Source organism: Cadophora gregata, assembly GCF_030347475.1.
Source record: "Cadophora gregata isolate MNR1 chromosome Unknown scaffold_7, whole genome shotgun sequence".
Lineage (NCBI taxonomy): Eukaryota > Fungi > Ascomycota > Leotiomycetes > Helotiales > Ploettnerulaceae > Cadophora > Cadophora gregata.
This window is the reverse complement of record NW_026695930.1, coordinates 1,019,876-1,033,501: the sequence shown is the minus strand read 5'-3', so window position 1 is coordinate 1,033,501 and position 13,626 is coordinate 1,019,876. Positions and strand designations below refer to the sequence as shown.

The 13,626-nt window shown below is 50.3% G+C and overlaps 4 protein-coding genes across 4 annotated transcripts; 3 read left to right on the top strand and 1 right to left on the bottom strand.

Annotated features, from left to right (window-relative positions):
* Positions 1–2,663: 2,663 nt before the first annotated feature.
* ONS95_013087 (uncharacterized protein) lies at positions 2,664–4,058 on the top strand (the record flags this gene model as incomplete). The annotated part of the gene is made up of 1 exon (XM_058506719.1): positions 2,664–4,058. The coding sequence occupies one exon, from the start codon at positions 2,664–2,666 to the stop codon at positions 4,056–4,058; it is 1,395 nt and encodes a 464-aa protein (XP_058357449.1).
* A 2,110-nt stretch (positions 4,059–6,168) lies between these two features.
* On the top strand, positions 6,169–7,563 carry ONS95_013086 (uncharacterized protein; the record flags this gene model as incomplete). Its single annotated transcript, XM_058506718.1, has 5 exons — positions 6,169–6,398; positions 6,477–6,557; positions 6,731–7,053; positions 7,108–7,354; positions 7,443–7,563. The coding sequence occupies 5 exons, from the start codon at positions 6,169–6,171 to the stop codon at positions 7,561–7,563; spliced, it is 1,002 nt and encodes a 333-aa protein (XP_058357448.1).
* Positions 7,564–8,580: 1,017 nt separating this feature from the next.
* On the bottom strand, positions 8,581–11,443 carry VPS45 (vacuolar protein sorting-associated protein 45). The gene is made up of 3 exons (XM_058506717.1): positions 9,824–11,443; positions 8,868–9,774; positions 8,581–8,816 (listed from the first exon to the last, which is right to left on the bottom strand). Exons 1-2 carry the CDS (start codon positions 10,961–10,963, stop codon positions 9,133–9,135), a joined length of 1,782 nt encoding a protein of 593 aa, XP_058357447.1. The 5' UTR covers positions 10,964–11,443; the 3' UTR covers positions 8,581–8,816; positions 8,868–9,132.
* A 262-nt stretch (positions 11,444–11,705) lies between these two features.
* ALE1 (lysophospholipid acyltransferase) lies at positions 11,706–13,580 on the top strand (the record flags this gene model as incomplete). Its single annotated transcript, XM_058506716.1, has 5 exons — positions 11,706–11,727; positions 11,786–11,830; positions 11,890–11,989; positions 12,038–13,056; positions 13,111–13,580. The coding sequence occupies 5 exons, from the start codon at positions 11,706–11,708 to the stop codon at positions 13,578–13,580; spliced, it is 1,656 nt and encodes a 551-aa protein (XP_058357446.1).
* Between the last annotated feature and the right edge of the window lie 46 nt (positions 13,581–13,626).

Genomic DNA, 13,626 nt, shown 5'->3' with positions numbered 1-13,626 from the left:
TAGGTGCCATGAATAAGAAGTGGTCCATGGGTATCAAACGATGACTGACCAAGGAGCTACCATACCGTTCCGTCCGTTATTTTTGCATCACAACGTCACAGTGCAAGGCAAGGAAGGAGTTACAGAGATTCTTCTGAGTCGTTCTGTGATGATAAGTTCACTGGCAAAAGACAGAAAACAGTAACTCTGGGGACGTATCTGAACACTTCTGCTCCTGAGTTGCATATTTGAAGGGTAAGATTTAGTTCTGTCTGTATCGAGCGAGCTTGGGTTCCAACTCAGGGATGGCCTACAGCCACGGCATGATGTATGGGCAAGAGATATGGTGTGGTGAGTAGGGCAGCGACATAGCCAGACTTAGCAGGGCTGGTTTGATTGGACTGGGTCGATCTTGGGCTCTTGGGCGCGGTTCTTCAGCGAACGGTAGTGTAAGACACGGCCAGCTAACCTTGCCTTGCTCGCCCTTGTCCTGCAGTACAGATGGAGGTGCATGTATCCATGCTGTACCGCCGCATTAGGCCCAGTCCCAGTCACCATCGGGACCCTGGAGCTTGAATCGAGTCCTTGTGCTGCGCTCGCTTCGTCCGGCTCCGCCAACGTCTTTCGCTTCTCCTCGTCACTTACTGACTGCTCTTGGCCAACAGTCTCATCTCCTTCAGTATTGCTGTACCTTTGCAGATAGTGTTGGCTGTGTTCAGAAGCGATGTGTGTTTTCCTGTATGTACTGTGGTTTGTACTCAAGACTCGTGGCTGGCAGCACTTCCACTTCTCTGTCATGGACCCCCTGTTGTTCCCCCCCCCCCCCCCCCTTCACGACTCCTACAGTAGGAGCTAGGGCAGCGGTGGGCAACGGTCCACAGCCTTTTTGGTCCCTGTTGCTCCTCCCCCCCGTCTCTCCTCATCAGTGCGCCACGCGCTATCTAGTGTGCAAGTAGTTTCGCGCCAGGTGTGTTGGATCCCTGCTTCCTCGAGGAAAAGAGCTATGGACTTGGAGGAAACCCTGTCGGGCTTTGTGGACTCTTCCCTGCCCTACCTGCGGGAGTGGAGTGGAGTGGAGTGTAGAGAGCACAGTACAATAGCAGTAGTGAGAGAGTCTGTGTGAGGTCTGCTTACGGACTCCTTCCCTCAAGGGCCTCAACGGCCTCAACAGTAGTCAAGACTCTCGAGATCCAAGCTATGTTCTATGTGTCTTAGCGGACGGTAGTCGCCGCCTCTGTCCCCTACTCTACCCTTACCCTTACCCATACCCATACCCCAACCCCGGCCTGGATTTGTTTATGAGTTGAATGAATCGCAGACTTGCCTTTCCCTTTCCTGTTTCTTAACCCTCCCTTGCCCTTGTCCCTGCACGCCGCCCACTTCAAAGTGTCTGATATTCCTCCCTGTCCTCTCCTTGCCTACCCTGGCCCAGAGTTACCCTGCTCTGCTCTGCTCTGCTCTGCCCTGCCCTGCACTTTCCCTCTTTCTCCTCTCCTCTCCTCTCCTCTGCTCTCCTCTCCTCTCCTCTCCACGGACACTTACTGCAGCACTCCACCACGGTACTTCTCGGTACTACTCAAGAGCAACGCAGGACGGACAGGCTTGAGCAAAGCCCCCGAACCCAGCAACCTCAGTCCTCCAATATCGATCGAGCTGGTAGCACTTGGGAGCTCCACTTTCCGGGCTGCCAGTGCCAACCCCCAAAACCTCCCGCCGCGCCGTCAACCTTACGACCTTACCTTACCTTAATATCCAAAGCTTTCCAGCAGCCTTCTTTCTTCACTACTGTACTGCTGTAAATTTACTTGCATGCTGTTCTGCCCAGACTTGTGCTCTTCCAGCCAAGCCATCACCCCTCAAATATCTGGCTCAGCCTCTCCGCGTCGTCGTCGTCGTCCTCGTCTCGTCGCCGCCATTCTTACCTTACCATTCGTGCTGTTTCTCGTCCTCCTCTCGACTCTCGGCTGCGCGTCACTCATTCTCGCTCGTCCCTAGTCCATCCCGGCATACCGCAGAGTCAACGGCATTTGTGTTGCTCCAGGATACCCGACCTGGATAGGGCTCCCCTTGGTCACCCCCGATTGTGCCAAGCGAACCTTGAGAGCAGACAAAACGGAGAGCACGTACATTCTACAGCTCACCTCACCTCACCTCACCTGCACCCTGTCCTACCCTGCGAACCCACCATCCCCTTCCCTTCCTCCCCTCCCCGTCCGTTTCTCGCGGGATCAGAGCAAGACCTTCCGCATTGCGCTCTTCTCGTCCACGGATGCTCTACCATCAGCTTCTTCGGTCGAAACAACCTTCGGCCCATCCCTTCGTCCTCGCTCTTGAACATTGGTCAGCGAACTAGACAGAGACCAAAAGCCAAGGCATAAACATACCCATCCAGCTCTACCCTCCCCTACCTGAGCAGGGAACATAAAGCTCACACTTGCAGTTGCAGTCGATCCGAACCTCCCTCTCCACCAGCATCCCACCGCCCCGCCAACTGAAGGTTTGATAAAGAAGTCCTTGCTCCCCATTCCCCGAGGAGCATCGGGGCATCGACTGAAGCCATTCCTTTCCACTTCAGGGATAACGTCCGACGACATCTCATAATATTCTCTGCTACTTCACCTCGACCTCCTAAGTGAACAAGCAACCACCATTTTCTCCCCCCAACACTCCATACCACATCCATAATGGCATCCGCATCACCACTCTCACCGACCTTCTTTGGTCATATTGCTTCTACTCAGGATGCTCTTCTTCTTTTCGAGGCTTGTCTCAGCGGTGCACTGAATCATGTTGCGCGCCGTCCCCATGATCGCGAGAGAGTCAGCCTGATCAAGAGTGGAAATGTCTTCATCTACGAGGAGCATTCATCCGGCATTAAAAGGTGGACTGATGGCGTACCGTGGAGTCCCAGTCGGATCTTGGGCAACTTCCTTGTGTACCGTGAACTGGAACGACCTTTCCCACCTGGAGAGAAGAAGAGGGCAATGAAGCGCAGCAAAAGATCCCCAGGCATCAGCAAGCCGGAACCTTTTGGTGGAAGTGGCATGAGCAATGGCTACAATCCCGCTTCAGCAGCAACGTCAACCTTTGATCCCCAAAACCCCAACTCTCTCAGCAAAGAAACAGAGCGTTCCTTGATTGGATCCTTGGTAGATTCTTATGGATTCAAGGAAGAAGGTCTGGTAAAGAAGACTGTCAGCGTTACCGTTGGGGGTGTCTCTCACCATCTTGTCTCGTATTACACCGTCGCAGATGTTATGAACAACAAATTTACGACACCTTCAAAAGATCCCAGGTTCCAGCATATCACGCCCAGACCTGATCTCATCACGAAGCAGAATTTCCGAACACCAATCGACGAGGTCGACTCCATGGACCGAATTGACGACCGATCAGTTTACGCCAGCTACCCGTATGCCCGCAACGGCTACGAAATGACCAACCAGACAATATCACATCGACCAATGTCACTCCCTACACCCCCCATCACCTACGGGTCAAACTCGAGCATGTACAATGGGTATGGGCAATATGATGGCCTCGGGCAAGGTCAACCTCATGGAGGATACCCAGGGCAATTTGGACACTCTCCAGGCCTCTACCCTGCGGTCAAGTCTGAGAGCTATGACGCTGGCGCGTATAGAACACAACGATACAATTCCGTCATTGGCATTGGTTCTGATCCATCCAGGGCTCAAGTGCCACCAGTTACTACCAATTTTGCACGTCGCTCCTCCAATTACGATCAGGGTGGCTCTGTTGACTCCGGGCTCTCCGGCATGTCTTCCTCCTCATCCGATTCAAAGCTCACAAATGATTCCGGATACTCCTCGCAAGGATTCTACGGTGGCGGCATGAGAGACTCGAACCCTTCGCACAGCTACTCAGCTAGGTCCCTGCCAACACCAACTCACCAAACAACTTTTGAGCGAGTACCTTCTCAATCATACAGTGGACCAGAGACTCCGAAGAGTGAGAACATGTGGTTGGGCCATCCGGGACTTGGTGGCAATTCGAGCGTTGGTCACGGTCATTACATAGCGCCTCAGCAACAGTGGGCCAGCACCGGTACATCCTAGTTTGCTCTCATTCTATGGAGGAACCAAAAATCATATATTGACGAATTTCTTTGGACTGTGGTATTAGTGCGGAGATCTGAACCATGAAGGCTATTCTATTGGCGTACTTGGGCAATTCGGATGGGATCATAGGCGGGAGAGGCTTTGGGTTTCATGGAGCGGCATACCCTCACTTTCGCACTAAAAATGTTCGGATCGCTCTACTATCGTTTTGCTTTGGACGACGTACAAATTCGGGGCGTATTTGGGGCATGTATTCTTTGTAATGTACTTTTTTATTGTCGTTAAACACTATAGAAGAAGGATACCAGTGGATCGCTCCCAAAATACTTGAAATGAACTATGTTCAAGCCATATCAAATCACATGTTGAAGCTTCTCTTGAACGAGTATGTTATGTTTTGAGCGGTTCGGAAATTTGTCGCCAATAGTGGCAGGGATCGAGGTCAAGATTTGGATCTCCCAAATACGATCTCTAGACATTACGGCAGCCCCTTCAGTGAACTTGATGCGGGAACATGATCTCGAATCATGCGAGGTTCGAGCAGGGGCGAACAAGTGACGGAATTCTCCATCTGAACCAATCCGTTCGCATTCCAGGTGCCTGCAACAGGGTACATAACGTTACAGAGCATGAGCTTGACAAATGTCAACTGCTACAGATGCTAGCCATATCCAATGAAGAGACATTTTCATATTGGGCACAAATCTGTCAAGATCCCTACAGGTTGGAGTCTAGATCGTTCTCTGAGACTTCTAAATGCTGGGATTGGGTTGCTGCATGCAAGCTGGGAAGGTTGTGTGACTTGTGTCTAAGCAGAAGTGCAACATATTGGGAACCATCCATTTGTGGTCTGGGAAATCAACAGGAACGAACACGACGAACAAACACCAGTCATCAAAACCTAAGCTATGTTCTCGTTATGCCGTTTGGCTGTCCCAAGAACAGGTGTCGTCAGGAGGATTAAGTTTAGGGCTGGTGGGATGGCTTGGTAATGGCACCGTACGTTATGCAAGTAGTGCCTCCCAGGTTTAGGAGCGGGAGGGGTGAGGCTGGCATGGGGGCGGGAATAATTTGATACTCGAAGAACGGTCGGGAAGGATGAACGGGAAAAATTGTACAAGATAGGATAGGATGGACACGAAGCAGGGTTGCGATAGGCCTACATCAAGCGTTATGATCTTGCGGACTTGTCTGGGGTAGAAGGGTTCGGTACAAGAACCGAGCGTGCCTTATCGAAGAAGGGCTCAAAAGCTTCCCCTTGCCATCAGTCCAAATGCGGGTTTCACGCCGAAACTCTGAAAGTCCAAAGTGCTAATGCAGCGCCAAAACTCTAAGTGCTCCACCAATTGCTGGTGCTCCTGGTCCAAACTTGCCCGTTTCGAGAACGTGCTCCGAAGCAGCGATTCTTGAGAGCGGTGCGGTACGGTAGGGTGGCCGAAAGTCAAATCCAAATCTAAAAGTCAATGCCGTGTCTACTACTAAGTAAAAGCCGGCGCAGGAGTAGTGGAGTTAAATAATGAGGATGGGTGGTATGGTATGGTGGTATCTGGAGACGGTAGTGCATGGGTGCGGGTGGACGGGCGTCCGCAGCACAAAGTCGATCCGGCTCGCCTGAACGGTAGGTGCAGTCGCGCGCCTAGAGACGGCGCCTAAAGACTTGGCACTCGCTTAAGACCTGTTTTCGCAGGGCAGGGAACTCTTTGAGTTTTGGCTTCTAACGGCCACGGGGGTGAGGCGACTCAGGACTCAGGAGGCAGAACGCAGGAGGCAGAACTCAGAACTCAGAACTCAGAACTCAGAACTCAAGAGTGGACGTGGACGTGGGATTGCAAGTGGACGTGGACGTGGACGCTCGCTTGCTTGTATTATTGGGACCTCGTAACGCTGGCACTCTTTCCGATACCGCCTGCTTGCCTGCCTGCCTGCTTGCCTGCTTGCCTGCCTGCCTGCTGGCCTCCGTGCTCTGAAACCGGCACTTCTCTCCATCTAACTTTCTCGAGCACCGTTCTATTCGTCGCCCTACTCTTCTTTTGTTCCGCCATTCCTTCGACCTTCCTCTTCCATCTATCTACCCTACACAACGTGCTCGCGCTACCATGCGATAGCCATGATGCTGTCTCGGAAACCCGGCCCCTGCCTTCAATGGGCTCAGGGAGCTGCTCGTATCTACAGCAGACGATTGCATCCAGCACCAGCACCAGCGCCAGCACCTGCTGACTCGAAATTCATGCTATCCCAAGGCTTGGCGGTCCTTCCCCAGAGCTCGGCCTTCCTGACGTCGTCGTCACTGTGGACGTGTACTCGATCCTCACGATGCATCGAGCGTTCTTGGCACAAGTATGTTATCAATTTTCCTGCCAAGACAATACCTACACAGCCAGCCTCGGCAGCCTGATGTTGATTTGAGATTATTAGGACTCAACTCAATTTCCTGCGGCACAAGGGCCTTCCCTACTCCACGTCCAAACAACCGGGTGACACCCAAGTGAACCAAAGGTATGCTGGAGGGTGATTTCCTTGTTTCATTGCCTCGATGTTCTTAGTCTGGCTAGGAATTCTCCCATCGCCAAGAGCATGGGATTTCGCCGATCACGTGTGCCACCTCATCCTCGACAGAGCTGGTATTCACAAGGCGCAGCAGCAAGACGATACTAACAGCTTCGATCCAGATCTACGGCTGCTGACCCCAAAAAGCCGCTTCTCAAAGTCCTTACGAAGATAACCCCACATGAGAACATCTACACGATACCTAACATCCTCACATTTTCTCGTCTCATAGCCGCACCAGTTGTGGGGTATCTCGTCCTCCACGATCATCATGCCTGGGCAGTGGGTCTCTTCGCATATGCTGGAATCACGGATCTAGTTGATGGCTGGATAGCCAGACGGTGGAACCTTCAGACCGTTGTGGGAACTGTCATTGACCCGATGGCGGACAAGACTTTGATGACGATTCTAACTGTGTGCCTTGCCATCAAAGGCGCTCTCCCTGGTAGTTCCAACCCGTGAACTCCGTTCCCGGACTACAATTACTGACCCACGATAGTCTGGCTCGCTGCCATTATTCTTGGGCGTGATGTTGGCCTTGCAATCACAGCCATATACTATCGCTGGATATCCCTTCCTCCGCCGAAAACATTCGCGCGATACTGGGACTTCTCCTTGCCATCAGCAGAAGTTCATCCTACGACCATCAGCAAGTATAACACTGCTCTACAACTGGCTCTGATTGGGGCCACAACGGCCATGCCGCTGGTGACTGTTGATGTTTCAACGGCAATGACGGCTATGCAGTATGTTAATACCCTGACTCGCTCAAGGACCTTCTGCTCTTTCGTTCCTCGACTCAGTGTAGACAAACTGCTGACTTAGCTACTCCAGATATCTGGTTGCAACTACTACGGTGTGGAGTGGCGCGAGCTATATCTACTCGAAAGATGCCGTGAAGATTTTGAATCAAGAGAAGGAACCCCAAGCTGGAGAAGCCAAGGGGAAGAAATGAAAATGTAACATCAGTTTGTATAAATACATAGCTCTGCCAAGCGAGCATTGAGCATTCTCGAGACGACAATGTCCCGCAGGGCGTTCCATCCGGAGGACAGCATAGTGTATATAAGCCATTTTGACTCCTTGGACATTCAAACAATCTCTGTTTATGAAGAAGTTCTGCTGAAACTTTAGACTGGCCAGTCTCTGTTGCCTTCCAAGTCTTCCATTCCACAACACCACAGATCATCATGCCATCAGCATTGTAGGGTTTGGAAGATCCCAGCCAGAAGCTGAGTATTGAGAGAGATCATTATCGTCTTCATCATCGCCTTCAACTACATTAAGGCATATCTCTGCGTTCCCACAACAGAACAGCCCCAAAGATCCTTTGTTTTTTTCAGATATCCCCATTCCTGCCCTTAGCCCAATCACTGCTCTATCGTATATTGACATTCTATCACACGAGCCATTGAAAGCTGGGAGACATTCTGCTCTTACTTGCGGACATCTCCACACCCAACCCTCCTCGCTCGCTCTTTCTATCGGCTCGATGTTGTTATCTGCTCGTATATGTCCCAGTGGTCTTCTTCCACTACTCCTATTGTGCCCCCTTTTCCTGCCAACTCAGAGCAGCACGTATCGTCAAAAATGTCCACTTCGTACCAAGAGATGGCACTGACTGGTGCTCCAAAGCTTCTTGAGCCTCTCCGCTAAGCAGCTCCGCTAGATGTTAGACGCCTGGTGCGAAAGTAAACAATGGCCGTAGAAAGCCAAATCGACTTTGAGTAGTTTCAGATGGAATGAAACTTTCTGCTGCTTAATTTGAGACATTCCACTTGGCTGGTTGGACAGAATGTGGTGGTCAAAACGGGAGACCTTGCCAGACGGTAGCTGAAGGCTGCTTTAATCATTGAAAGCTAAAGGAATGGAATTCTGAACTTGATAGATATCTATAGCAGTCTGTCTAGAAATCGACTTCATGCTTGTGATCCATAGTCGTTTGCTCAGGGGACATATGTGTACGATGAAGGAAAGTTTAGCTTGTAACAGCAGGGAATTCAATTATATTCCGGGGGATTGAACTTCGATCCAGTTGAATATAGTAGAACATGATGTCCGAAGCTGCCAGTGAATGATATAAAGACAGGGACGGAGTATGGTGGATATCTATTGGATCCTTATGGATGATGAAATAGTTGCCTGGATGCTTCAACAGTAACTGCTGGCGACACCTGTCATTCCAATAACTCGAGCCTAGCCAAGGTTCTGGCAATACAGTCAGCTTCTTAGTCTTCGATCTTAAGCTCTGATACTTGCCAGCATTTGCCAATAGGCACATTACATTGGTGGAAGTAGAGATTGTGAAGTTTCCCAGCCGCGCAGCGGCATCATGATATATTGGCGAGCTAATATGAGTCCATATCACGCACTTCCAGACAGACAATAGCGATCTCATCAACAGCCAGGGACATAGGGCAGCAATATAACTGTTGATTTGCGGCATTAAGCGAGTAGATTGTTGTATTGATATACTTCATTTCACTGAACTCCAAACACCTCATCATGACACCCCCGCTCAAAATCACCTTCTCCCAGTCTCCTTCCGTAACCTACCAGCCGCAGTCGTAGGTGGAGGCTCAGGCCAAGATGACACCGCATCCTCCATTTCTTCCAAGAAAGTCGTGCTGTTGTGTACAGTGGTCCCGCCAATGACAATGCGAACACCTGGTGACGAAGCATTAAGTTGAGACACCGTCTTCGCTTCTTCGAATGTGACGCCTCCAACAATGAATAAGATGATATCTTGAGGCTTGTCCCTCGTTGATCCGCCTCCTTCCACGAATGGGTACTGTTGCTCCCTGAGACGGCCTTTGATGAGATTTTGAAGTGTTAGTTCCAGGCGAGGCGCGTGTTGAGTGTAGACATTCTCTACTCCTTTGAGTCCTTTGAAGCGGTCTCGAGCACCTGAGAAAATGCCAGCTGATTCGAACATGTCAGAGATACCTCCCGCAGACTGAGTCTGTTGCAAGGACGAATGGTAGATGAGCAGCTTCGCGATGAGATCGATTCGCCGCTGTGGAACATTCCCAGCTGCACCGAGTAGGTCCACAAGTATTGGCAGTGCATTTTGAGGATGCTTCTCGTATCTGAGAGAGTACAGCGCGACTAGGCGAAGCTTAGAATCAGCAGTAACCGTTGGTGACTGAATGAGCCTTTGGACATTCTGGACACTGTCAGTCTCAGGGAAGGGGGTGTCTTGACGAGCTCGTTACCTTCAAATCACTAGCATGGTTATCATTACATGCTAGACTTTGCTCAACCTCACTGACTTCCAGCAGATTTTCCGCTCCAACTTTCCTGCTCAACTCGCCAACCAGCGTTACATGCTTACTCACGTTACCGGAAAGCTTTCGAAATTCTGGATACTCTTCAATGAAGCGCTTCATGTCCGCTATTGATTCGATATTCGAACTGTTCTTGGTTTTGGACTGGTATTGCTCGACGTAATCTTTAATGTTTCCACCAAGGTCTCCGAAGTTGAGATACATGTTCTTCTTGAAAAAGGGGTCTTGATCTTGAGACAGGACAACCTCCTTGAGCTCTGGTCGAACATCTGGAACATCGCTCAGATCCACTCTCCCATTCTGGATACCAAGTAGTTCATGGACCATTGCCTGGTACGTCCATTGGGTAAGGAGAGGCGTGATTGGGTCATCCCTCCGATCCAAGATGAGGAGTATCGGAGGTGTATCGACTTTCCTGAAATCAAATAACTGATCCTCTTGAGTAATATGGTACCGAATTTCCGTAGCCAGTTTCTTAGCTAGCAGGCTGTTCTTCTCATACCGTATCAGAGGCTTCTTCTTCAGTGATAAAAGCACTCCAATCAAGCCTTCCGTTGTTCTCTGCAAAGCATCTGTATTCCACATATCTGGATTCGAACTCCAGATCCGCTGCCTTGGAAATGCCAGGTCCAGAGTGAAGAGGTCTGGATTGACAACGATGTAATCTGCGAAATGCTCCTGCACCACTCTCACAACTTCATGATCGTCCGCCTCAGCCAGGCGCTCCAGCGATGACTTCTTGACCACATTACTGAAATATATGTTGTACTCGCCGTACTTGGGTTCCCGAAATTCGTCTATGAGGAATTGTATCGAATCTGCAGAAGGTCGCACGAAACACAAACACCGCAGATGCCTCATCTTCTCCCGATTCTGATTGTCTAGCCGGTCTATCAGATAAACTTCATGGTTCAGCAGCGCAGATTGGGTGATCGCTGTCGAGACTATAGATACAGTGTCGCTGTCCAACAGTAAGATCTTCATCTTGGCAGCTGGAGTTCCTGATGCGCTATCTCCGGCAGAAACCATCTTGGAGATGTACCCCGATACTGCTTGTACGACGTCCATGGTGTCAAGGTTCGAGCAGTATTCTCATCTCTTCCAGGTCTTAAACCCTGCCACCCAAGTCAGGAGCTCGATGGGTGCGGTTCTCGATCGAAAGGCCCGACCGGGCTCGTCGTGTGTGGTTTGAAGCTGCAGACAGTCCTTTCCAGTATTTGTACTGCCTAGCCTCACTCTTGCGCCAACAGGTGGCTTGTAAATTCGAGTATGGAGGGGTAGAAGACGGAGGTGGATGAGGCTGGTCGCAATTGTTCTAGAGAGCCGATCTATCAAATCCTTTCAGTCGAACAAGATGGAAACCAACTCCTTGTAGTGTGCCCTAAAGACGCAATGTAGCACCATGGGAGTGTGAATGTTGCGGCGCAGCAATACAATTCCTCAAGGCAGTCACAATTCGAACAGGTAAGTTACAGAACAGATGATCTCAAGTCCCAACAGCGGAGTCTACCTAGTACCTTGCTAGGGAGCAAGGGCGTCAGCTAGCCCTGTTACCCGTAGCACGCGCAAACACCCGCCTGACCGCGGCAAATAGCGCCGAGGTCCCCTGACGCCCAGCCCAGGCGTTAGCTCTGCTGTGCTTCTGATCATACCTTAAGCTTTGTCCCACCAAAACCAAAACCAAAACATCTCAACCTCCACGTCAAGAAGCTCTGATCCTGTTCCACCGTCGCTGATGGAGAAACGATAGCACCAAAGCGCAACATCCGCATCTTGTTCTGCAGCTTCCAAAACTTACCAGTACGGCACAATGCTGCCCTACATCAATCTCCGTAAGGCCCAAGAGAGATGTTCCCTCGTTCTAATGCGGCCGCGTCTGACGTCAACCAGCTTTTCAGTATGCTGCTGGCATGTTGGGAGCTTCAACAGATGAACGTAAGTTATGAGGCAACTAGCTTTCCTTGCTCCTGCAGAACTTGATTGACAATCAATAGTCAAGCTCATCACCTCCTTTTTGCTCTCATACCCGCTTGCTGGGCTGTTGAAGCGGGTCCCAGACGACAAGCCATACCTGAAGAACCTCTTCACAATAGGGCAAGTCCTCTTTCATCTAAACATCAAAACTACTGCTAACGAATGCAGTGTATCTACATTCTACCTGGTTGGACTCTTCGACTTATGGAGCGGCGTAAGAACCCTAGCTATAAGCTCCATCGGCGCCTATTCCATCGCACAATATGTTGATGGGCCTTTCATGCCATGGATTGGCTTCGTTTTCCTCATGGGGCATATGTCCGTGAGCCATCTAGCACGTCAGTGGGTGAATGACCCTGGAGCTGTGGATATCACAGGTGCACAAATGGTTCTCGTTATGAAGCTTACGGCTTTCTGTTGGAATGTGGCGGACGGTCGACTACCAGAGAAAGACCTATCCGATTTTCAGAAAGAGAGAGCCCTTAAGAAGCTCCCAAGTCTCCTAGACTTTGCAGGTTATGTTTTGTATTTCCCAGCTCTTTTTGCAGGCCCGGCTTTCGACTATGTGGACTACAGACGCTGGATCGAAACTACAATGTTCGAAGTTCCACCTGGGGTGTCACCTTCAAAGAAGGCTCCAACGCGAAAGAAGAGAAAGATTCCTCGGAGCGGTACTCCTGCTGCTTGGAAGGCAGCAACAGGACTTTTCTGGATTCTGCTGTTCTTGAAATTGAGCGGCTGGTACTATCCTAATTTATTAACTGGCGACAAATATATGACCTATGGTTTTGGTCACCGGATCTGGCTTCTTCATATGCTTGGGTTTACCACCAGACTGAAGTACTACGGTGTATGGGCTCTCACGGAAGGTGCCTGTATTCTTTCTGGTCTTGGTTACAAGGGTATTGATCCAGTGACTGGGAAGGTATCATGGGATCGACTACGAAATGTGAATCCTTGGGGTGTCGAATCTGCTCAGAATACCAGAGCATACCTGGGAAATTGGAATATGAACACGAACAATTGGTTACGAAACTACATCTACCTCAGAGTAACTCCTAAAGGAAAGAAGCCAGGATTTCGTGCTAGCATGGCAACTTTTGTCACCAGTGCATTCTGGCATGGATTTTATCCCGGTTACTACTTGACATTTGTCCTTGCGAGTTTCGTACAGACAATAGCAAAGAGTAAGTCCCTCATCCTTTCTTATAAAGACTTATCCAATACTAACAAAATCACAGACTGCCGACGCTACTTCCGTCCTTTCTTCCTCGACCCCAAAACTACCCAACCAACATCATACAAAATCTACTACGACATCTTCTCCTACCTTATAACCCAGCTAACTTTCTCCTTCACCACTGCGCCCTTCGTTCTCCTCACGCTTCCAGCCTCCTTCCTAGTCTGGGCACGGGTCTACTTCTACGTCGTAATCCTCACCGCTCTTGCAACCGCCTTCTTTGCTTCGCCCGCCAAAGCCATTCTCATCAAGAACCTCAACAAGAGAGCAGGGACCACTGGCCCACTGCAGAGGACGCATAGCCAAGATAGTCTGGCGAGTAAGGAGCCCGTGCTTGGACTGCCCAGTGAGCCGCAGAAGGATTTGGAGGAGTTGATGGATGAGGTCAAGAGGGAGATGGAGGCGAGACAGAGGAGGGGTAGTTTGAAGAAAGCGGCTACTGTGCCGGCGGGGAAGGCGAAGGCGATTTGAGCCGTTTGAACCGGTCTGTTCCAACTTGATTGACGGAAGGAAGTGT